The sequence below is a fragment of the Pollicipes pollicipes genome, unplaced genomic scaffold (assembly GCF_011947565.3).
Source record: "Pollicipes pollicipes isolate AB1234 unplaced genomic scaffold, Ppol_2.1 Scaffold_4881;HRSCAF=5763_pilon_pilon_pilon, whole genome shotgun sequence".
NCBI lineage: Eukaryota > Metazoa > Arthropoda > Thecostraca > Pollicipedomorpha > Pollicipedidae > Pollicipes > Pollicipes pollicipes.
The window spans coordinates 45,428,684-45,451,362 of NW_023596576.1; the positions used below are offsets into that span (position 1 = coordinate 45,428,684).

The window sequence follows — 22,679 nt, forward strand, 5'->3', positions numbered from 1 at the left end:
CCTGAAGCACTGCCTCCTATTCGATGTATCTTTCTGTGGGGAAACGTTTGCTCCAACAAGGTCATTCTAATTAGCAGAAACAGCAGTCACTGATTCATCGGGGCCTACAACGCCACCACCTCCACACATCGCGACCGGTGTCCAACGCTGGCGGCGACAAAGCCGACGCTCGCCCGCAGCCGGCCAGCAGCGGACCTTGATGGTGCTGGCGTAGAGCCGGTCGGCGGCGCGCGGTCCCCAGACGAGCGAGTGCAGCAGCCGGGCCGGGCCGCCCTCCTCAGCGCCGGCGCACATCTGCTCCAGGAACTCCTCCGACGGCGGCAGCGAGACGCAGAGCCTGGCGGCGCGGCCGGCGTCAGCGGGCCGGCGGACGAGTGCGGACACGGCCACCGAGCCCGTCACGGCAGATCGGCAGCGCTGGCACACGCCGGCGGCGCCGCCCTACTCGCTGGAGACCTCTCGCTCGGAGACACAGCGATGGCGTCAACCCACCCGCCCACTGGAGAATCCCGCCACTGAAGAAAACTGGTGCTACCCACCTACCCACTGGAGAATCCTACCACCGTAGCACACTAGTGCTGCCCATCCACCCGCTGGCGAATCCCACCACTGAAAAAAAATGGTGCTGCCTACCTACCCCCTGGAGAATGCCACCACTAAAGTACACTGGTGCTTCCCATCCGCCCACTGGAGAATCCCACCACTGTAGCACAATGGTGCTTCCCATTTACACACTGAAGAATCCCACCACTGTAGCAAACTGGCCAGCTACCCACTCGCCGCCAAAGTTTCCCCATATCGCCGTCCTCTGTGCGATCCCATCCCGCATCTACGCACCCAACGTGATGTTCGTGTCCCAGCTGGCTTCCATTCACTAGCACCCGTCCCACAGCCCACCGCCGCAGCGGCCGCTCACCGGCAGGCGATGGTGAAGCAGTAGTGGACGTTGACGCGGCCGGCCGGTGTCAGTGGCGCGACGCGCGCCTCGAGGTCCGCCTGGCCGCCCACGCGCAGCAGGCCCACCAGCGCCACGTAGAAGGCGCGGTAGTCGAGCGCGTCCGGCGTGCTCAGCAGGAAGCTGCTCGCCTGCAGCACGCGCCCGGAGAGCGGCCGTCAGGGGCGCGGCGCGAGGGTGGCGCGCTCGGAGAGCGGCCGTTAGGGGCACGACGCAAGGGGTGGCGCGCTCGGAGAGCGGCCGTCAGGGCACGGCGCGAGGGTGGCGCGCTCGGACAGCGTCCATCAGGGGCACCGGCGCGAGGGTGGCGCGCCCGGAGAGCGTCCATCAGGGGCAACCGCGCGAGGGTGGCGCGCCCGGAGAGCGGCCGTCAGGGGCACGGCGTGAGGGTGGCGCGCTCGGACAGCGTCCGTCAGGGGCACGGCGCGAGGGTGGCGCGCCCGGAGAGCGGCCGTCAGGGGCGCGGCGTGAGGACCGACCACGGGGATAGCGCGCAGCGTTGTAGGTGCCGAGTTTGAGATCAGGCGCTGGGAGAGCCCCTCCACCATTAATGAAGTATGAATAGATAACCCATTCATGTCGTCATGCACGATATTTATCAGTACCTATAAATAACATGTGCTAGACACAAGCAAAGCTTCAGCTGTCATCGACAGCGTTCGCAAGAGTGCAAGACATATAAGCACTTACATCTAAGAGGATAAAGAAGATTCTGACCAGCCAGGCAACAAGACGCGCAGGGTTCACAAACCCATACCTATGGCGGCACACAGAGACACAAAACACAAATACCCCGGCCCATAGAGCGGGCATCAATCCGCAAGTAGACGGCCCGTTAACCGTACCTGTCCCCCCTCCCCCCCCCCCCCCCCCCCCGGCCCGGGTGCAGCTCGGCTCGCTGTGCCGTACCAGTCCGTCGAGTCGGAGCGGGTCGCCGCCGCCGCTGTCCGAGTGCGTCAGGCTGTAGAAGCAGGGCGGCTCGCCGCCACCACTGGCGCCGGCGCGGCTCTCGGCCACGCCCTCCACCTCCTTACACGGGATGTAGAGCTTCTCGGCGCCCGGCACGCGGCCCAGCAGGTTGCTCCGCACCTGGCGGCCGGCGTGGGCGTCAGCTGCGGCGCTCCACCGCCGCAGGCCGACGGAACACCAGCACACCACCACACAATGGAGGCTCGGCAAAAGAGAGATTAACGATACTCCGCACGCAGTCGTGTTCTCTCAAACGTGTCACGCCTAATGCATCCGCACACAAATTGCAGACAACATACGGGCACACTTAGAATACGCGAGCAAAGCATGAGCCAGCACAAGAACGATTCAGTCCTGCCATTCACCACAACACCGCCTAATAGGCAGTGTAGCATGCTAGCACATCCCTGGGGCGCCCGTCCTGCCCATCAGGATGAAACAGGCGACCCAGTGCGGCCTCAGCAGCTGAGTGCGTCGTAAAGCGTCAACGGCAATTAACCACATCTAGGCCGTGTCTGCCGCTGGCTCGTACAGCCCCAACCCATCCCCATTAGTAGTCAGCTGCCTCTCCTCCAGTTAGCAGAGCCCTCACACCTGCCTTCCCCAGCCGACCCCAAACACCGCGGCACCGGTCCTGTCCACGCACCTGGTCGATGAGGAAGGAGGGCGCGTCGTACAGGTTGCGCACCATATACTCGAACACGACTAGCAGCCGAGCCAGGTGGAGCACCTGGGCCGCCGACATGGGGGCATCCAGCGCGGGAGCCACCTGCGGCAGAGCCAGACGTCGACTGAGGCAGGCTGGCGAGTACGGCGGGGCACCGGCTGGGACAGTGGTGCTGGAACCAGGGCGTCGACTCTGGGACAGCAAGGCTGAGCCTCAGGCACCAGCTGGGACAGCGGTGCTGGGACTAGGGCGTCAACTCTGGGAAAACAAGGCTAAGCCCCAGGTACCAGCTGCGATTGGTGCTGGAGCTAGGGCGTCGACTCTGGGACAACAAGGCTGACACTCAGGCACCAGCTGGGACAGCGGTGCTGGGGCCAGGGCGTCGACTCTGGGAAAACAAGGCTGAGCCCCAGGCACCAGCTGGACAGCGGTGCTGGGACTAGGGCATCGACTCTGGGACAACGAGGCTGAGCCTCAGGCGCCAGCTGGGACAGCAGTGTCCGAGGCTGGAGCACTGGCCGAGACCAGATTCCTACTGAAAGTCACAATAAGGGAGACAAAGGTTGACAGCCATCGACACAGACAGCAGACAACACAGTATATCACCTGAGAAATGTCGCCCGACTGAAGCAGGATGCCAGCCAACTAAACCAGAGCTCACTGACAAGTCACATAACACGAGAGGCTCCGCCCAGAACTCAACATTACAGCATGCTAGGCAGTCGGTCATGGACTTTCCAGCGGTCTTGTGAAGTGCAGGCTGTACCTTGATGATGACGTCGGCGCACTGGATGAGTACGTTCTTCTTCTGCATCAGCTCCAGCGAGTGGAAGAGGAAGAGCAGCAGCTGGGCATGCTCCACGTTCAGGTCTGGTCAATAGAAGGCGCCGTCACCGGTCGGCACCATCGGAGAGCCGAACACCGCCGCAACGACACAGCAGAGGTCAAGCTGTGACCGCATTAGACGCCGGGCACTGCTGCCGCTTGGACAGATTGACGCGAACAATCCAGTCCTAAACTCAGGACATTGGCTGGCCTGTCAGTCTGTTTTGCGCAGGCCCGAGTTTGCACCTGCCGTGTTGAACGCCATTTATACCACGTAATTAGTGGCAGTCAGAAGGCAATGCAGAGCTTCCTCAGGCAGCCCGACCCGAGCTGTAAAAAACCCAGGGGCCACGCGCTACATACATATTATGCGCAACTGTCCTGGCCACTCTCTGCTATAGTGTATGTACTGATGGCGGCCACCTGAGCTCCGTACACAACCGCGTTGACATTCAGGCCTGCCTTCTGTACATACCATCCGTACAGACCATCTGCACGTACCATCTGTACATTCGTACAGAGCCCGTCCAAACCTCCGGCCACACCTCGCCTCGTCGCCGGGACGCCTGGCGGGCGAGCCCCACCCATCCCGCCCATCCCCCGGACTCGGACCGGGAGCACTGACCATCGCCGTCTGCCTCGGCGTCGCCGAGGATGCGCCGGGTCAGTGTGCGCAGCAGGCTGGACCAGATGAGCACGGTCGCCTGGCGGCCGTCCAGCTGGTCCGGCCCCGGCCCCTCCTGGTTCAGCAGCAGCACCTGCAGACGGCGCCGGGCAGAGGCGTTAGAGCACGGGGCGACACACTCGTCATCGCGCCAGCCCTGCTGCCATAAACTCGGTGACGAGATAAGAGCGGTGGACGCTGTGCGAAAGATCACCGACCGCGCGACAGGCACGAAACCCATGGTATTTTTGACCTCTCCAATTGTGCACGCCTGCCTTCCAACAAATTCAAGTAACCCAGGAGGATGCACATCCGCCACTTACCTATTCGGGCCCTCAATGGACTGCCAAATAGCTCTATCTAACGGAGTTACCCAAAGACAGTGCCCCAAGGAGGCAGCCCACCTCGCCACATTGCATTCAGTTGGGCATCTAGGCCAGCCATGTACCAACTCTCATACAGCACACACGCGCACACCAGCCTCCTTCATACCGGCGACGCCCCGCTCCTAGCCGCTGCCAGCACGCGCCGGTCGACTCACCTGCGCCAGAACGGCCAGCGAGCGCGGCTTGACGCTGAGCGGCCAGTCGGCATCCTCCTGCCAGGGGACTGAGGCCGAGCTGCGCTAGCAGCGTCTCCTGCAGCGGCGTGCTCAGCAGCCGCGTGGCCAGCAGGTTGTGCGTCAGCCGCGTCAGCGACGCGCTGAACTCGTGGCACAGGCTCATCATGCTGCCGGCGCTGACGCCGGCGCCCAGGCTGCCTGCCGGGCGGCGGCCGCAGCCGGGGTCATAGCGCTGTCACGGGCGGGGGCGCGACCGACGCGCAGAGGCTCGCTATGTGACGAGACGGACACTGGCGGAGGTGGCAGCGCCACAACGCGAGTCCTGGGACGCACCAGTCGACGGACAGCACAAAGGCCTCGGTCGCGCATTATGGCTGCATGTACAAATGGCTGACCTGGGGTGGCGGAACACGTCACTGTGCACCACGCACGGCGCTCAGCGAAACTGCGGCGAGATCCGACGCGCCGCATGCAATAATGCACCGCTGGCAATAAGCCTCAGATAGGCTGCCCTCCATCCTTCGGCCGGCACCAGCACACGCGAAAAAAAACACAGAATGGAAAGAAAACAAAAATCAACGGAGCGAAAAAAAATATGCAAAAGGAAAGACGGAAGAGGCCATAAGAAACGGTTATTTGCCAACTGTCGTAGCAGAGCCACCCCGAGGTTGTACTCCGCAGGGGGGGGGGGGGGGGGGCGCGTGCTAACCTGAGCCGACGTCGCGCACCATGGCGGCCAGCAGCGTGACCTGGTAGTCGGTGACGCCCTGACGCACGTAGCGCCGCACGTCGGCGCACTCCGAGTCGAGCAGGTCGCTGTTGATCAGGCGCAGCACGTGCGACGCCAGCGACATGAACTGTAACGGCGCCGGCGGAGCGGACGTCAGGAGCGAACAGGGTCGGGTCTGACTGCGGATGAGGGCTGAGAATGCGGCGGTGGCGGGATCGGACGGCTGCGACAGTGCTCCCCGGTGGAAGGACGACACTTGGATGGCCTTGAATGACCACATTTAGTTCCGTGAAGGTTACAAATCACCGCGGGTGGAATGTGACGCGGTGAAGAACGCGACAAGAGGCAACGCGCTGGGTCTGGGTTATATCGCACCAGCGACACGATATGAAGGAAATTACAAACGAAAAACTATGGTCTGTCAATCACAACGAGTATCGCCTTCGATCCATTTCATTCAGTCCAGTCCCGCCCGCTCAGCGAACCAATCCAGTAGCCTCTGAACCGTATTTGATCGTCGTTTTCACTTTTAACGACGCCCGCAATTCCCAAAGCCAATACCCATCATCGCCATAACCCCACGCCGACGTCCAGCTGAGCCCAAAACACGAGCCGTCACTCTGCTCCCTGCCGTCACTGGATCCCCTCCCCTCCCTGCCGTCACTGGATCCCCTCCCCTCCCTGCCGTCACTCGGCCTCCTGCCATCATGGACTCCCCCCCCCCCCCCCCCTGCAGTCACTCGGCCCCACCGTCGTCACTCGGTCCCCATCGTCGTCACTCGGCCCCCTGCCGTCATTGAACCCCCCCCCCCCCTGCCGTCACTCGGCCCCACCGTCGTCACTTGGCCCCCTGCAGTCACTGGACTCCCCCTCCCCTGCCGTCACTCGGCCCCCCTGCCGTCATCTCCCGCCGCTGACGTACGCCATGCGGCTCGCCGCGCTCCGGCACCAGGCTGGGCTCGGCGGCGGCGGCGGCGGCGCGCTCCGAGCCGCCGCCGTGCTCCGATGCGGCGGCCGAGGCTGGCGGCGAGGCGGGCCCGGCCGGGTACAGCGTCTGCATGAACCACTGGCCCAGCACCGAGTCGTCCTCGTCACCTGGCGGTGGGCGCCGGGTCAGCACGCGAACAATGAGAAGGGGGGGGGGGGGCGTGCCGAGAAATGCGCCAGGGAGAAGTCGAGCGGTAACTCTTAACGGGTCATCCGAGCACGGCTGGAAACGGGTGGAACTGGTTGTTACATGTGTTATATACGGCATACGTGTCAGCGAGCTCAGGCCTGCACAACACAACAGATCGACAGAGTGGAAGATAGATACTTCACGAGCGCAGTGATCTCTGATGGCACGTCCTAAGGCCACAAAAAATTCATAATATGATTGACGTGATAAGCACGAGTAGCGTTTTCTGAATAACCAGGAAAACTTCAACAAACTTAAGTGATTGTTAGGACATAATTGCTAAGCATGTTGATTTATTTCCGTTCTTCCGCTCCAGTGCCAAAGTGTTTCCTAGACTTCCGCTACAACCTCACATCACCGGATCCGTCTACCAACAACACACTCCCCTCCCCTCCCCTCACCCGAGCTGGCCTCGTCGCCGCTCGAGTCGTCCACATAGAACGAGGCGGTGAAGGCGGGACCGGTGGCAAGGCCGAACACGTCTCCGCCCTCCGCGGCCCCGGCCGCCGCGCCGCCGCCGCCGCTCAGCGCGCACGCCTTGCGGTAGCTGGCCACCGCAACGTTGAAGAGCAGCTGCGTCACGTTCGCGGCCGAGAGCAGGGCGGCAGCGCGCTGGCCGGCCGAGCAGGCCGTGGCCAGCGTCGCCGGCCCGCCTGGCGGCAGCGGCGGCCCGCCGAACACGGCCGTCTCCGAGCGCACGTCCGACAGCAGGCTGGAGACGAGCGTCAGCGCCGGCGAGGTCAGCGCCACCGCCAGCACGCCGAACCCCTGCTGACTGCCGGACAGACGGAGAGGGCGAGGTCAGCGCCACCGTCAGTACTCCAACAATGTGGAAAGATGCAGCATGTGACAACAGATACACGATACTTATGGTCATATGTTCTTCGGATACGCTATACCATAGCGAGCTTAAACAACATGCATGTACAGCTTCGCAAAAAATAAAACCCGTGCTAACCACTCATGAATAATCCGTGCAAAATAGTAGTGTTAGGTGTAAAATGGTAGCATTTAAAATGGTAGCGTTCTAACTTTATAAGTTATCATATCGAAATCAATAGTTCCCTGGCCCCGATCCACCAATGTCTGCGACTGTGACGACCATCTTACACTTTGAGCAGGTTGATCCTGCTCTCCTTGCCCTTAACGGGCGACTTGCCGCGCTCCTGTTTGTCCCCGATGGCGCTGACGGCGAACATGAAGGCCTGGATGCCCCGCAGCAGCAGCAGGGCCGCCATCAGCTGCAGGTTCTGCACGCACTGGGGGCGGCCGTAACGGCGGCGTTACGTGCCGCATCAGGCGAGCGTGTCACCGGGAGCGTGGCCGTCTCCCTCGGAGTGCTTGTTCAGTTATGGAACGTGGGGCGAGGTGGCGCTCGCAATACGCTGATATGTGCTTCCAGTTCAGGCTTGTTAGAGAAACTGCACCCTCAGGGTCCGAGAGCAGTGCAAGAAAATGACCGCTTCATCGGCGTGAGGCACTGTCGAAAACTGCACTTCTGCACGCTGCATTGATACGCAATGCGCCCTTCAAGTTGTGAGACGCCACAAATAGCATCTAACACCAATGCAGGCTAACAACACAGAGCACAACAGCCTAGGCCGTCTCCTCCCACCAGCGATCACAGCGGGCCCCGTCCCCTGCCCTCCCCTCCAGCTCCCAGCCTAGCCGTGCGCCGGCACCACTCACGTGTCCGCCCGAGCGCGTGGAGGCGCGCATCACGCTCTGCACGCACTCGTACACCTCGAGCGCGCGCACCACCACGTCGACGGCGTGCGTCTCGGCGTCGTCGGGTGCGGCGACGGCGGCGCCGCTGGCGGCCACGGTCAGCGCCGCCAGCAGGCAGGCGGCGCTGAGCTGCGCCAGCCGCTGCTGCCGGGCGGCCGTCAGCGGCTCCAGCGCCGGCAGCGACAGCGCCCGCCACACCATCACCACGTCCGAGCTGAGGGCCTGCAGGCTGCGGGGGGGGGGGGCGGTGAGAGGCTGTCGCACCGTCACCATGGAAGAGCTGAGCGCCTGCAGGCCGCGGGGCGGGGGGGGGGGGGGCGGTGAGAGGCTGTCGCACCGTCACCATGGAAGAGCTGAGCGCCTGCAGGCTGCGGGGGGGGGGGGGGGAGGGGCGGTGAGAGGTTGTCGCACCGTCGCCATGAAAAAGCTGAGGGTCTGCAGATTGTGCGTGGATGGAGGGCTACGAGTCAGTGACCGAAGCGCCGCCGCCACGTTAGACCTGAGGCGTGACGGCTGGGGGAGGAGTGAAAAGGTGGGACGGAAAAGAGCGGTGCACGTAGCCGATGCAATATGTAATATCCGTGCTGACTTGCGCACGACCCTTCCGACCACTTGGCACAAACATGAACAGAGTCCGCCCCAACAGCGCTTTCAAGAATACCAAATACGGCACACGCCATAACCGCCCAGTCACCACCCTGACATCGTTCCCTTCAGCAGGCCTCCTCGAACCAGCAGCTGAGACCCGATCTGTCACACGGTCCGTGACGTCGCACCTGGAGCGGACGCTGACCGCCTCGGTGAGAGTGGCCGGCAGCTGGAGGCAGCCCGTCTCCAGTGACTCGGTGTAGCGGGCCAGGTAGCGGGCGATGTGCGGCAGGCCGAGGCACATCTCCACCAGCACGTCACCGGCGCCCAGCAGCTGCAGCGCCGCGATGTTGCGCTCGCAGAACAGGTTCTGTCAGCCCACGAAAGCAGTCTTAACAAGGGGTCAAACATGGTGACACAACCAACAGGTGTCAAAACGCCGCCCACAATAGACTGACCATTCCACAGAGTATTCTGTTGCGCATGGGGAATACACAGTACAGCAGTATACAGCACAAATTTGACGCTCCGAATGAATGCAGGTCGTGTCATCAGCCCGTGGTTTTCCCGGTCCCATTCTGCTGACCTTGACTTGTTGCCCACTGCTGTTGGCCTCTGACGCGTCGCTGAGGTCGCTGCCGTTGCTCAGGTTGTACATGGGCGAGGACAGGTGGTCTAGCAGGGATGTGGACGGGTCCACGCGGGGCCGCTTCGGCTCCGTCTTGGCTGAGTTCTCCTTCTCCGCTGTGCAGAGGCGTGACGGTAGGAATGTGTCAATCGTTCTTCCAGTGTGCAGCACCGTGTGTGGTTAGGGCTCTATGACGCACCCAGCTGCTCAGACTATATGGCGCCGCCTGCCTTTCACCATGGCAGCAAGGGCGAGCACCGCGGAGAATCGAACCCCTACCCCTGGTTTCCCGGACGCGCAATGGTCAATGAAGACGCGCAAAGGTAACCACTACACTTTTGGTACCCTGGCATGCAGCATCGATAAAAGCACGGGCAAGATGGCCATATTGGTGGACGTCAAGCCCGCGGCATCCCATGTCCAGCAAATGCAAGAGCATGAGGGACTTTTCAACATTTGGTAAGCAAAAGAAGGGGTGTCAAAAAATCGATACATGGTGCCAACAACATCTGTCGCAACTCGCGACGAGCAACTAATAAAACAACCCTCGGTCACGCCAGCCCGAGCGGAGCGCACGCCGCACGCGTGAGACGGCGACGCCGCGCGCGCCGCGCGCCTCACCCGGCACGCTGGTGCGGATGTGAGGCGGCAGCTTGGCCATCTTCATGGCGGCCACCAGCGTGACGTGGTCCGAGTGCTCGAGGCCGCCGCCCTGGCACAGCAGGCGCAGGCCGTCCATCAGCTGGCCGCGCGACAGTGGCGACGTCTGGCGGCTGCCGCCCGACAGGCCGCGCAGCATGTGCGCGCCCAGGATGCGCGCGGCTGCGCACGCGCCGCCCATCTGACTCGGCAGCACTGCCGGAGGTGCGGCGACTGGTCAGCGGAGGTAGCGCGAGCAGTGGCTGGTCCGGCTGTAGCTGCATGGGCATGTGACTGGTGTGGGCAGTCATGGCTTGATCTAGGAAGCTGAATCCAACTTGCAAGGAAGCTGCCATTGAGGCCTTATGATACACTCAGCTGTTATGGCTATATGACACTGTCTATCTCTCTCCCTAGCTGAAAGGACGGGCACCACAGGGAATCAAAACCTGTACTTCTGGTTTCTCAAACACACAGCTTGGTAGGTTTAGGTTCTGGGTGGCAGTCAAGGGCATGAGTCTTAACTCTGGTTTTGTAGCCTGTAAATGTCATGTGAGTCAACTGTTTTTTAAGGCCACAGAAACTAACATTAAATGTTAGCCAACTTGGAAGGACAAATGTCAGGTCCTACCAACTCTGGGGCTGCTGCTCCATCTACATGGCTTGGGTGGCAGCTGACCACTGCAGGACTATTACATGATGCATCACACGCACACAGCTGACTTTGGATTTCATGCCTGTTTCATGACCATTTGTGTCAACCTGATCTAAAAATGAACTTTATGTAGGTAATCAGGTCTCATGTCCAATCCACTTACAGTCTGCTGCATTCTGGGTGATGTAGTCTGCAGCCAGCAGTGCAAAAGTTGAATAGAATGTGTCATATTCAGCACTGTGGTTGATGATGTCATCTTCACTGAAACCAAAGGCAGGAAAATGTCAAGTCAATATCAATGGGATTGGTTTTAAAACATTGAACTTACAATTAAATCAAGCTATTTTACTAGATCTTAGGGACTGACAGAAATGTGAACTTTTGGTAGCATCCTGCATTAACAATGCTGATATGAAACATCAGCCCAGAGTTTAAGGTCAAGTAAGTTTGCAAGTGATGTAGGGTCCTCCCAATGCATTGCTAATTCATCCATCAAACTATCTTACTGATGTTTTTATGCAGCCACCTGCCTATAACACTGTTCTACCTTTGAGGGTGCTAAAGCAATTTAAGTTCATGTTACTAATAAAAATACCATCAATGTTTTAACCAAATTATCTATAAATCTGAGAAGCACTGAGCAATTAAAACATCACACATTGCAATGGCCTTGGCAGTTAACTGGTAAGTTGTGATCAGGGTGCATTACCAAGCAGGGGGTGAAACCTTTGTGAATTGCATGGGTGGGTCAAAACCCTATACTTAGAAAGAAAAGGGGTCCAGAAGAAATGCTAAGCTTTCTCTAGAATGTTTCTAGTATTGGGGATCATGCATACCTGGGGGGGGGGGGGGGGGCAGGGGAGGGGGGGGAGAGCAGCTCAACATTGTGGATAGAGCTAGGGTCCTCTCCAAGAGATACAAAGTTTCACCCAAGTTAAGGCCCAAGATAGTGAAAATGTTACCTACTTGCACCCTAAATCTAGTTGTACATGACACAAAATAATCTGAACACCAAATTTTCATTTAAAGACTATATGGGTGTCCTGGAGTTTAATATTAGTTTAGATTTCCTGGCATGTTTCAGTATCAGTATGCTGTAAGCTTTTCAACTCCTGCCCAGCCATCATTCATTAAATACACTTTTGATTCCCACTTAATGCCATCTGTAAAGCATATCAAGACTAAGCACCAGTGCATAGACAAATATAACTGGATTGCACTAATGTAAAGAAGGGCTTAGTCCTGCTTTATGTGCCTCATGCCTACATGCCCATAATATGCATTCTTCTTAGGTAAGAGATGATAAGGGGAATCAATATGTGGCTGAAAATGTTGAATGCATCATTTTATGTACATCAAATTCCTAAATTTCACTTTATTTCCAATCTTATCTTTTGTAAGAGACCTTGATCACAAGAACTCACTTATACATCACTTTGACATAAAATGATAACAGTAATGTAATCTTCAGCTTCTTGATACAATTTGTAACCTGGCCAAGTTTGGGCGTACCTACCTCCTACCACAGACCCAATGAATGGTGGGTAGTTGGGCTAGTGGGCACATTTGTAGGCACTTATCATGTAGCCAAGCTTTATTTGTTATGTCAGCAGGTTGAACCATGATATCACTGTTGAATACAAAGCCAATTAGCACCACCAGCATTGTGTGTCTAGGATCTTATAAAAATGTAAAAACTGACTCTGTCTTTATACTCAGAGAAATAAATAACTTTTGGTGGATACAATCCCATTGGAATGTTCTAGAAATAGCGCCATGTACGCAATAACACACATAACATTTCATTTCTGTGTATCCTTACCTCTTTATCACAGATCTTATGAACTCAGGCAGGTCATTTTTGTTAAATGATCCGTAGGATGCCGCTAAAATGGGCTTCACGATGGAGTTCCACTCCACCCCACCGCTCGACGAAGCCATGCCGGCAACTCCAACGCGCTCCTCCTAGAGCGCTTGTTTTCGAAAAGACTGAAGTGGATGGGGAAAGTAAGGACTATTGGTATGCCAATTATGCCCGGGCTATCCCTGCCACGGCCCTCCCTTCGCTACCCCCTGAAAAACCACAGTCTCTGGGGTGGCTGCGGCCAAAGCGCTGATTGTTAGGAACGGTCCAATAGCTGACTGCTTACATCAAGCTTCGTTTTCCTAATGGCATGAGCTTATATATTGTATTTTAAATGATTTACTGATTTTTCAGAATATCCCATATTTTTATATAGTTTTTACATAATTTTTATTTCTAAAACAATTATAACATATCAAAACATAGCATATATTTCTTAATGACGTCATGTGACGCTTCATGAACTGGCTGCCCTTGCCAGATGTGACGCGTGAACAAACGAATGATCTCGCAAAATTTTTGTTTACAAATGTAACCTATGGAGACAATTAGAAAGCAGCAGCGGCATACATTTATGCACTATTGTGTAAACGTTGCTTACGCAAAAGAACCGTGGCCCGGGCGCTGCGCGGACGTGATGTGTTGAGGGTCCACGGGAGTCGTGCTCATGCAGTGCGCGTAAAATATTTTCCCGCTCAGATGGCTAACGGTGATAAAGGGAAACAGCTCCCACCTGCACCATTACATTACTTCAAAAAAGATGGTTCGCCTGTGTCCTGCCTCAGGTTTTTGACACTCCAAAGGAAGGTATTTCTTGCCCAGGGTAGTCAAGATGGAAATCTAACGATCTGGGACCTTGAGGTAAACCATTGTTCTCTCTGTTTGTATTATAGCTGGCTATTATAGGACTTTTTGAATGTGTACCCAGTTTTTTACTTTTTGAATATGTAAATGCTTACCCAGTTTGGATATTTTGTCATGCATTATAGTCAAATTCAGGGGTTTGTTTTCTCTTTGTTTCAGTTTGTAACTTATGGGGTTATGAGTTTATAGCTTATGGTATGTGATAATGTGCAGCATTATTTGTATGGCCCAAAGTACTATGATTCCCAAAGTTTTCAGTTTTGCTAATTTTGGCAATGCATCATTCCTTGTGGCATTATTGCCTAGCACTATGAGGAATGCTATGAATATGCATGAAATTTGTCCAGCCCATGATGCTGAACTTTCTTGTTTCCAGACTTGCAAGCAGAAATTTTCTGTGGAGGCTCATGGGTCTCCCTGTCAGGCAGTCTTGCAGCTGGATGAAGGCCAGGTGCTCACACAGGGTAGAAATGACTCCATCTGCATTTGGGACTTGGACCTGCCCAAGCCTGTCTCAACTTTCCCCTTCTTGCATTATGGCTTTTGCAAGGTTTGTATTGACATGGGCAGTTACACCATCAAAGGACCTGTGAGCCCAGGGTCCATAACCAATTTTCTACTTGTGTACATCATTAGTATGTATCAGTAATAGGATGAGCATTAGTGATTGGAGGCATGCCTGGCTGCCAATACAAGTGGTGTGGTTAACTGGCTTGGTAATTACTCATAGTTTACCATGGATTAAACCATTGTTCAAGCAAATTAAGGCTTACACCTGTTTTCCAAATCACAAGTCACTGTCAACCCTATTTCACCTGTTATTTCACCCCTGCTGACAGGTAGTGCAAGTCGGCAACCTTGTGGCATGCCCCGCTGAGCCCCCCTCAGCCGTCGCTCTACTGGACCCGCGCTCGGGTCGGGATGGGGGCCGCCTCTCAGCGCCGCCCGAGCTCGGCACTGTGATGCAGCTGTGCCCCCTGCCGGACGACACCCGCAGCCGCCTGGTGGCCGTGTACGAGTCCGGCGCGCTCCTGCTCTGGGAGCCGGGCGCCGCGGGGCCGGCGGCGCGGCTCCAGCTCACCAGCGACACGCCCATGTGCGTGGACGTGGCTGCCGACGGCCGCGGCCTGGTCGGCACCTCCGGCAGCCGCGTGCCGACCTTCACCGTGACCGCCGACGGACTGGCAGCCGGACCGAGCTTCGAGCTCACGAACCCGGGCGCGGCGAGCGTGCGCGTACGCCGCGACGGCCGCGTCGCCGCGCTCGGCTGCTGGGATCACCGGCTGCGCGTGATCTCGTGGCGCAAGCTGCGCCTGCTCGCCGCGCTCGAGCACCACGGCAAGACGGTCGAGTGCGTGGAGTTCGCGCCGGCGCCGGTGCGCCTGTGGAAGGCCAACTCGCTGCTGGCCAGCGGCGGCGCTGACGGCACCGTGGCGCTGTGGAAGATATACGATGACGCGTGACGCCTCGTGCCACGCGTTGTTCAGGAAGCTGTGATACCCGTTCAAAGTGCGCGTTGCGACCGATTTTTGTATTCGTGACATGGTTGCGATCATCCGATGACAATGACAGTAGCATAATACACGCGATAATCGACGCACGCGTGGCGCCCGAGCCGCGAGCCATCGCGCGACGCCACCTCGCCGGGGTGGCATCCTCACTCCCCAGCGAGCTGCTCAGTCCCAGAGCTTGATCTCGCCGTCCCAGCCGGCCGTCACCACCTTGCTTGTCTCGTGCGGGTGCCACATGGCCTGGATGCAGACGCCGTCGTGCGCCTTCCACTTGCTGTACAGCTTCGTCGTCTTCCAATCCCAGACGTAGCACTTGCCGTCGGCGTCGCCCGACACCAGATAGCTGAAGAAATGGCCGACTGGTCAGAACGAGAAGACAGCGGCGCTCAACTGAGGGGAACAAGTAACTAACGGCGTCGACACGTATGCCAAAACACACTAGGATAAGCGTGGGCTCGATGCCATGATGTCGACTCGAGATTTATTGCCGGTTGTCTTTCAGTTTCCGCCGCTTAGATTGCAGCGATACATTTAAGTGCCAAAGCCAACGACAGGTGACAAATGAGGACACCATTAATGGGAAGGTCATCCGATGACGTTATTCGCTTAGCAAGTCATAAATGAAGCTCAGTCAACTGACAATATGTGTAACAAATAATTTACGAAGTACATAATTATCACCTGAAATATTAGAAGATTAACGCAATGCAGAATTTATGTTTTCCCGACATTGCACGGCAAAACGTACGGCCTTCGCGGGGCGGTGACGGAGTGGCCCCATCGCCATGAGAAAATACGAATACACGTAAAAAAGCTGGCCGCATCACGTGCTACCGACCGAAGCCCCACCTCATCTCTGGCGAGAAGTCCAGACCGCATGCATACCCGGCCACCATGTGGCCCGTGAACGACTTCTTGCGGTGCAGCTTGTAGCGGTTGATGGCCGAGAAGATGCAGATCTTGTTGTCCATGGACTGGCAGGCCAGCCACTTGCCGTTGGGCGAGAGCGCCACGGCAGGCATGCTGTGCATCGACGGGTCGGCGATGTACTTCATGTCCACCGGGATGTCCCTGGCGGTAGAGCGGAGCCGTGAGCGTCGGCATCGGCAGCGGCATGGTCAGCTTCACGGAGTCAGGGGTTCGCGGTCGGCGTCCGTTGGCGAGGCGTTAGGCACTGCTGCTAGTGGGGGGAACAGGCCGAGGAGCAAGTCGAGGCACGTACGCACAGTTCTCATCGCTGCGCACGCTCGATGACGAGCCAAACAAAAACTCCACATCCGTCAGGAGCAAGACGCCATCAAGCATTGAGCAAAGCTCTTGATGCACCCGCCATTGCAGCGTGATGCTGCAGTGACGGCCGGACCGGAGCGGCGCCACGGCGGCAGACGGTACGCACCACTCCCAGATGCGGAGGCTCTTGTCGTCCGAGGTGGAGACGAAGCGCCGGTTCTCGTCGATGAAGGTGATGGTGTTGACGGCGCCCAAGTGGCGGTCGTACTCCTGCGTTATCTCGCCAGAACGCGTGTCCCACTGGAGAAGAGGGGCACCAGTGTCACGTCCGCGCTGTCGTGTGTTATTTGACGGTGACAGCTGGGCCCAATACACAATATATAACTGGATAACTAATCCACAGCTATCCGGATCAGTTATCGTTACCTGTTACATACAGCTAATAACTATATTCGTTATTAGATATGAGCCTCAAGAGCTGTTACAACTCCATGTAACAACTCTTGAGGCTCAGCACAAACCTACTGGGCATTTACACACTCCCAAGCCCTGTCCCCCTATCCCAGTATCTATGTTGATACCACTTTTCCCAGACGTATCCAACCTTCAGAAGCCAAGTCCACTGCTACAAGCACTGGCGGCACGAAGGTCATTTGATGTGGTACACAACTCCCTAATAGACCGCGCCTGCGCCACACTCACGCAAAGAATCTTCTTGTCGGAGAGACCGGCCACAAACAGATGCTGCTTGTCCTCGTCCGGATGGAACTTCACGCAGTAGGGCACCTTCTTGTTGGTGAAGCGGGACACGCACTCGCCCCGCTCCGTGTCCCACAGCTTGATGTAGCGGTCGTACCCTGGCCGAGGCGAAGATGGGCGGTGAGCGTTCACTTATACGAGAACAGCGCACGGCTGACCACAGCGAGAGGTCGCCGGCTTTCGGCCTCGGGCGTTTATCCCGGCAAATTTGTGTCAGTGAGTTGTGGGTCGATGTTCCTGACAGCCCACGTACAGCCGGCGCCGGTAACACAAGCCGTACCCTTTCGCGTGTTTACCTCAAACCCCAAAACACATATTCCACTGTTGAAACACACCAACACCTTAGTTGCTTTGCTCTCGGAGGTGGAACGCCACGCTGCCGCGCTGCAATGGTCGAGCGGCACGCACATTTTCACAGCGCTTACCAATTGCCCTTCACCTTGGCAATATATGCAGCTGCACTACGACCCATCTTTCACCCTGTGGTTGCCAGCGTCCACCTGCATGACCACCGAAAATGATAATACAGCATGATGGTGAATGCAGCATGATGGTGCACGCATCCTGCCACATCACACAGCTGGTTTCGACATCTGCGCGTGATGATGCCACCCTCAGTCGCGAGGACTCACCGGCCGACAGGAACTGGGTGCCGTCGTTGCTGAAGCAGACGTCCCTGACGGCCTGCCGGTGGCCCAGGTAGGTGCGCAGCATCCGCCGCTGGTTGTACACCTCCCACAGCTGCGGCCCCGAGGACGACGGTCAACACGGGCGGGCGGTCACCACACCACGTGAGCAGGAGCGCGCAAGATCGCTCAGAGACCATCTTAGAAGGGACTGCAGTGGGTTCATAGCGGCGCATTTCCCGTCAGCCAACCGCCCTTTTAATGCGCAGCCGTCCTCTGTTCATAAAGACTACCGGTACTGCGCTACTCACGGCGGGTTTGGTACGTTAGTCTCAAGCGCAGCAGTGTAATATATAAGGGGCCCGCCAAGAACGGTACACACTCTCGACCGAACTTCCAGAACAAAACCGTCAGCAGCAAATGACACAACGCATCCACACCCGACCAGATCAAATACTTAGCTGACGCGATCACACTACGACCTCGAGAGCGCCGTGGGACCGCCCAGCCCGGTGACCTACCTTGATCTTGCAGTCCATGCCACAGGAGAGGATGAGGTGGCCCGACTTGGGGAAGAAGCGCGTGGCGTGCACGCCCTTGCTGTGGCCCTGCCACGTGTGCAGCAGCTTCTTGGGGATGAAACACTTGTCGGGCGGGTCCTCGGAGCGCAGGTTGACGCCCACGTCCTGCGGCGCGTGCAGGTACGAGCGGCCCTGGTAGTCGTACGCGTCCTTGATGTGCAGGATGGTGCGTTCCTCCATGGGCTTGTCGTCCGTCTGCTTTCCGCGCTTCTGTCGCTTGGCCACGATGATGTCCAGCTCGGCCTGCTCCTCCTGCGGCGCGCGGGACGTTATGAGCATGCTCCGTCGACACGGTGTGGTGGCAGTACGGCAGAGAGAGCCGCCGGCGCCTCATGGCTGCGCCGCCACAGGGCGGGGGGGGGGGCGCATGTCACTGACGCATCAACGTTCTAAGACGATTGGTAGCCCTAAGAACGCACGGTACACAGCGTAGATTGCGCCGGTGCAAGCGTTTCGCATGCTGTCTAATCATGGCAGAACGACAAACGAAGTGTCTTACCACAAGACGGGGAAAAGGTCGTCCACCTGCAAACTTCAGCTGCCAGAGGTCGTGCTAACAAACAACATAAAATATTGCTGTGAATATACCTCAATAAGTTCGCCACCCACAAAACGCCTCAGTAAAATGACTTCTTACCAGCGAACACCTCAGCGCCCAACATTGCTCCCCATCCCACAACTGACCCTATCGCTTACCACCCGGGCACTCCTACATCGTTCCCCTCCGCCATGCCGCATCCCGCGTCACGCCGGCTCACCTCAGTTGGCTTCATCACTTTCTGCTCGTCGACGAAGCCGCCCCAGGGGCCGAGGTAGCCGTCCGTGTCGCTGGCGTCCGCGTTCTTCAGCCGCTTCCGCTTGTCGAGCGGTCTCTTCTCCGACGTCTTTTCGAACACGGTCGGCGCGCTGTCGGCACTGGTGGAGGCGGTGGCGGCGCCCACCATGCGCGCGGCACCCTCCTCCGTCGTCGCCTCCGTACTCGGGTCCACCGCGTAACCTGCGCGATGAACGGCGGTCAGTCGGCACGACAGCCACTGCAGTCCCTGTTGGGTGCTATGCTTCGGTTCAGAGGAAGCAGGACTGCTGAGCGTCACCCGACTACAGCGGTCGGCAGTGCGGGTCCTTCCTTGCCCACGACGGTCTGCAGTTCCATCAGCCCATATTCCAGGACAGATGGGTATCTCCTGTGTGTAGAATGCGACGAAGAGCGAATGGACGCCCAAGTGACAGGCCATACATCCGTCATTTTATATCACATCACCTACAGTATACCCAGCAAGTCTACCCATGCACCACCAGGAACAAACAACCTACCACTTATACATCCTAAATGAATTGCACACCAGCTCCCACTGATAAGTGATCACCGCGGCTCTCCGCGCAGAAACACGGCCAGCCAACTCTCAGCGCAGAAGCAAGGCCAGCCAGCGTCCAGATCAGGTCCTGGCCACGGTGGCCGAGCCATCGCCAGCCGGCGAGTCGGCAAACGCGCTTACCATAGCTGGTGAAGGTGCGACGCTGGTTCTCGAACTGGAAGGCGCTGAAGTGGGCCGGCTCGACGTAGCCGGCCAGAGTGTTGCGCTCGGCGCGCTGCTGCTGCGTCTGCGCCGGGTGGGCGGGGCCCAGCACCGGCGCAAACAGCTCGTCAAAGCGCGGGTTGTATGCAAGTTCCTTGGTGGTCGGGTCCAGGTGGCGCCGGTCATCCAGGCCAGTCTGTAATGGTGGCAGGTTGAAAAGGGTGGTCAAGTTCAGGTGCATCCACTACAAGCATGGTTTTTATCTGGATGGCTGATATGTTGGTATGTTTTAGTCATGTTACAAAAGCCAGGTTAGGTTTTCAAGAAAAAAGCTGGGTGAACATTCATGCACTAACAGACATCTTCCCATCATTCCATTTTTAAGAGTGATTGAACTATAAAAACAAGCAGATCTCATTAACAAGGCAAGCACGTCAGCCAAACAAGTCCGTCTTGTTGCTTAAATGTAAAGCTCCACAACAAAAATATGGAGAAAGAACAATGCATGATACTTAATTACCAAGAAATCTGTTTATAAGATAGATGTCTTGTACACCTGCAAATGCCCTGATGCAGTCTCCATAAGTGTTCTACACAGTAGAAAACATTGAAAGCATTTCACCCATTCATGAATAAATCTCCAGCTTCATCATACACTCTAGTAACCCTGTTCTGCACCCTATTCAAAAGCCAACAAGTCATCATAATTTGGCACTCAAGCCCACCCACAGCACTCTACACCTAGCCCCAAATGTTGTAGTAAAGTATCCTAATGACTTTTCACTCGTGTATCTTACATTCCGATCAAAGGTGTCAAGGATTACAGCTGTCTGTACGTGACTCCTAACCTGTTATAACACTGATGCAGAGGTTTGGTGAAGTGAGGCTCATTGCACCAATGATGCTTACAAGCATAAAATCATAACTGGTGTTCAGCATTGTGCATGTCATGCAGAATCTTAAGTTACAACATGCCTGTAAATACCACTTGTCCATATTGCATGGCACAGTATGTCTTACAAAGTTTAACATACTCTGAACACTTTGTAGCATATTAGGGCAATAAAATCCCACCTCTTTTTAATAGACCATATGTATTCAAGTCTGTACTCTGGGGTTGACAGTCTACAAAAAATTAATCTGCAGCACTGAGTGCATACACATCCAATAAATCATACTTACACAACATCCATTCACTGAACCTCACATTTATGCTTGCTGAACCAAGGCCGCACACAAATTACACTAAATTTTCACCCTGTTTTATGGTGCAAAACATTGCAGTACTTTTGGCCAAAATTACATTTACAGCATAAAACTCCTTAAAATATTAACTTTCAATGCAATGAAATTGGGGGGGGACCATGTACCACATTTCAAGTTTCCAGATTTACAATGTGTGTTCAACATTGTGGCGAAACGTTTCTTATTCCATTTAACACCATTCACACAATGCACCTTTTGCAGTCTTCATTGTCTCTACATATGGAACCATATGATTCCAGCTATGTCTTAAGTTTACTGGGAGCAGTGCTATTTCTGACATTTATATTTTGACAAGCTTCAACCCTGCACCCAAGATTATCCGTATCTCACCAACCGATCCAACCACAGAGCATTCCACACGACTTGTTATTTACCTTGGGCGCGACTGTCGGCGCCAGGCATACTTGCATCGATGTTTTTAATCCAAGCGAACTCTCCGTAGACTGAATCGGTCTCAAATGGGCTGTCAAAGCTTCTTCGTCCTCAATTTCATCTGCACCAGATTCATCGCTATCCGACCCATATCCACGTAGAGCTAAAATAGATGACATTTCCGATGCTATCAACTCTTGTAATGGTATCTATAACAACTAATCCACCCCCACCGCACGGCAACGCGCAGTTTCACGACCACTACGGCATGTACGCGGTGATACGTCCGCGCCGTGCAATGGAAATGGCGCTCAATGCGTCGTATATGTAAATTACATGAATTGATAGCGCACTAGCAAATTTTGAAACGTCTCTGACAAGCCAAGGATATGTTTCAGGTAGCTGTCCAGTATATAATCAGATCAAACTAAACGAAGCAAGGTTGGGTGAATTTTTTTCAAAAATGAGAATACTCTTTTCGCCAAACCATTATGAATGACACATTCTATGGTATAAAAAAGAACGAATTGGGTGGACTGAATGAAACAGAGAGATGGACCGAGCAGAAAAGAACATCGTTCACCAAAAACATCTTCGAATTTGTTATCCATTCATTCCAACTCAGGTTGTTTCTTTACAGATTTTCGTAGGGGCCTGATCCCCTCCTCCTTGACATTGCTCCTCTGATCTCACTGACACCTCTGACCCTGATCCCTATCAGGAGAGGAAATACTGTGCCAAATAAATGCAGCACAGTTATCTAAACTATTGGTGTACTAGGCAGTACGTACCCAAACGCATCACTCTAAGCAACGTGGATACTCTTTGCCGAACAGTATCATGTGTGCATCTAATGTTTTTGCTCTTCTAATTTATGCATATGTCAAGCCAGCCAGCAAATTTTTGACGATATTTTTCAAAAGATGGCGCCTGGTTTGAGACCAGGACTAACTGGCTACGATATGCGGCAGGAAAAAGAACAGGGTGGCTCAGATAAGATCTAACACATGTTTTTGAATCACTTGCCTCTCATTATTCCATGGTTTATACATTAACAGTTATTCAATTCAATATCAAATGTCATCCCTTCGTGGGCTAATACAACTCTCACTAGCAGTTGCCAGGGATGCGCAGCATGCGTCAAATCTCTTCTGTGTCACGGAAAGATAGCAATCCACTCTCTAACTCCTGCCTAAAAAGTGGGACCTTCATCCCACGGCTTTTACGACTGCTACTTGCCGCAAAGGTCTTCCTCCGTTGCCACCCGCAATGAGTCATTGCGTGAAGCATCTGTGACGCAAT

The 22,679-nt window shown here is 55.8% G+C and overlaps 3 protein-coding genes across 3 annotated transcripts in view; 1 reads left to right on the forward strand and 2 right to left on the reverse strand.

The window, feature by feature from the left end:
- LOC119100464 (E3 ubiquitin-protein ligase UBR4-like) overlaps positions 1-12,858 on the reverse strand; it is a 32,548-nt gene extending 19,690 nt beyond the window's left edge. The window contains 18 exon segments of the mRNA XM_037223556.1: positions 196-309; positions 925-1,086; positions 1,865-2,044; positions 2,571-2,693; positions 3,358-3,461; positions 4,042-4,174; positions 4,622-4,688; positions 4,690-4,840; positions 5,352-5,499; positions 6,295-6,467; positions 6,951-7,324; positions 7,660-7,808; positions 8,239-8,506; positions 9,054-9,235; positions 9,452-9,609; positions 10,115-10,348; positions 10,951-11,048; positions 12,610-12,858. Of these exon segments, the coding sequence (XP_037079451.1) occupies positions 196-309; positions 925-1,086; positions 1,865-2,044; positions 2,571-2,693; positions 3,358-3,461; positions 4,042-4,174; positions 4,622-4,688; positions 4,690-4,840; positions 5,352-5,499; positions 6,295-6,467; positions 6,951-7,324; positions 7,660-7,808; positions 8,239-8,506; positions 9,054-9,235; positions 9,452-9,609; positions 10,115-10,348; positions 10,951-11,048; positions 12,610-12,728 (2,937 nt within the window). The 5' untranslated portion in view covers positions 12,729-12,858.
- A 503-nt stretch (positions 12,859-13,361) lies between these two features.
- Positions 13,362-15,028, forward strand: LOC119101274 (guanine nucleotide-binding protein subunit beta-like protein 1). The gene is made up of 3 exons (XM_037224572.1): positions 13,362-13,512; positions 13,892-14,065; positions 14,355-15,028. Exon 3 carries the CDS (start codon positions 14,478-14,480, stop codon positions 14,976-14,978), a length of 501 nt encoding a protein of 166 aa, XP_037080467.1. The 5' UTR covers positions 13,362-13,512; positions 13,892-14,065; positions 14,355-14,477; the 3' UTR covers positions 14,979-15,028.
- Positions 15,029-15,056: 28 nt separating this feature from the next.
- Positions 15,057-21,630, reverse strand: LOC119101273 (pre-mRNA-processing factor 17). Its single transcript, XM_037224571.1, has 9 exons — positions 21,380-21,630; positions 19,719-19,935; positions 18,981-19,219; positions 18,163-18,474; positions 17,648-17,756; positions 16,959-17,113; positions 16,423-16,556; positions 15,876-16,097; positions 15,057-15,369 (listed from the first exon to the last, which is right to left on the reverse strand). Exons 1-9 carry the CDS (start codon positions 21,554-21,556, stop codon positions 15,192-15,194), a joined length of 1,743 nt encoding a protein of 580 aa, XP_037080466.1. The 5' UTR covers positions 21,557-21,630; the 3' UTR covers positions 15,057-15,191.
- Positions 21,631-22,679: the final 1,049 nt, after the last annotated feature.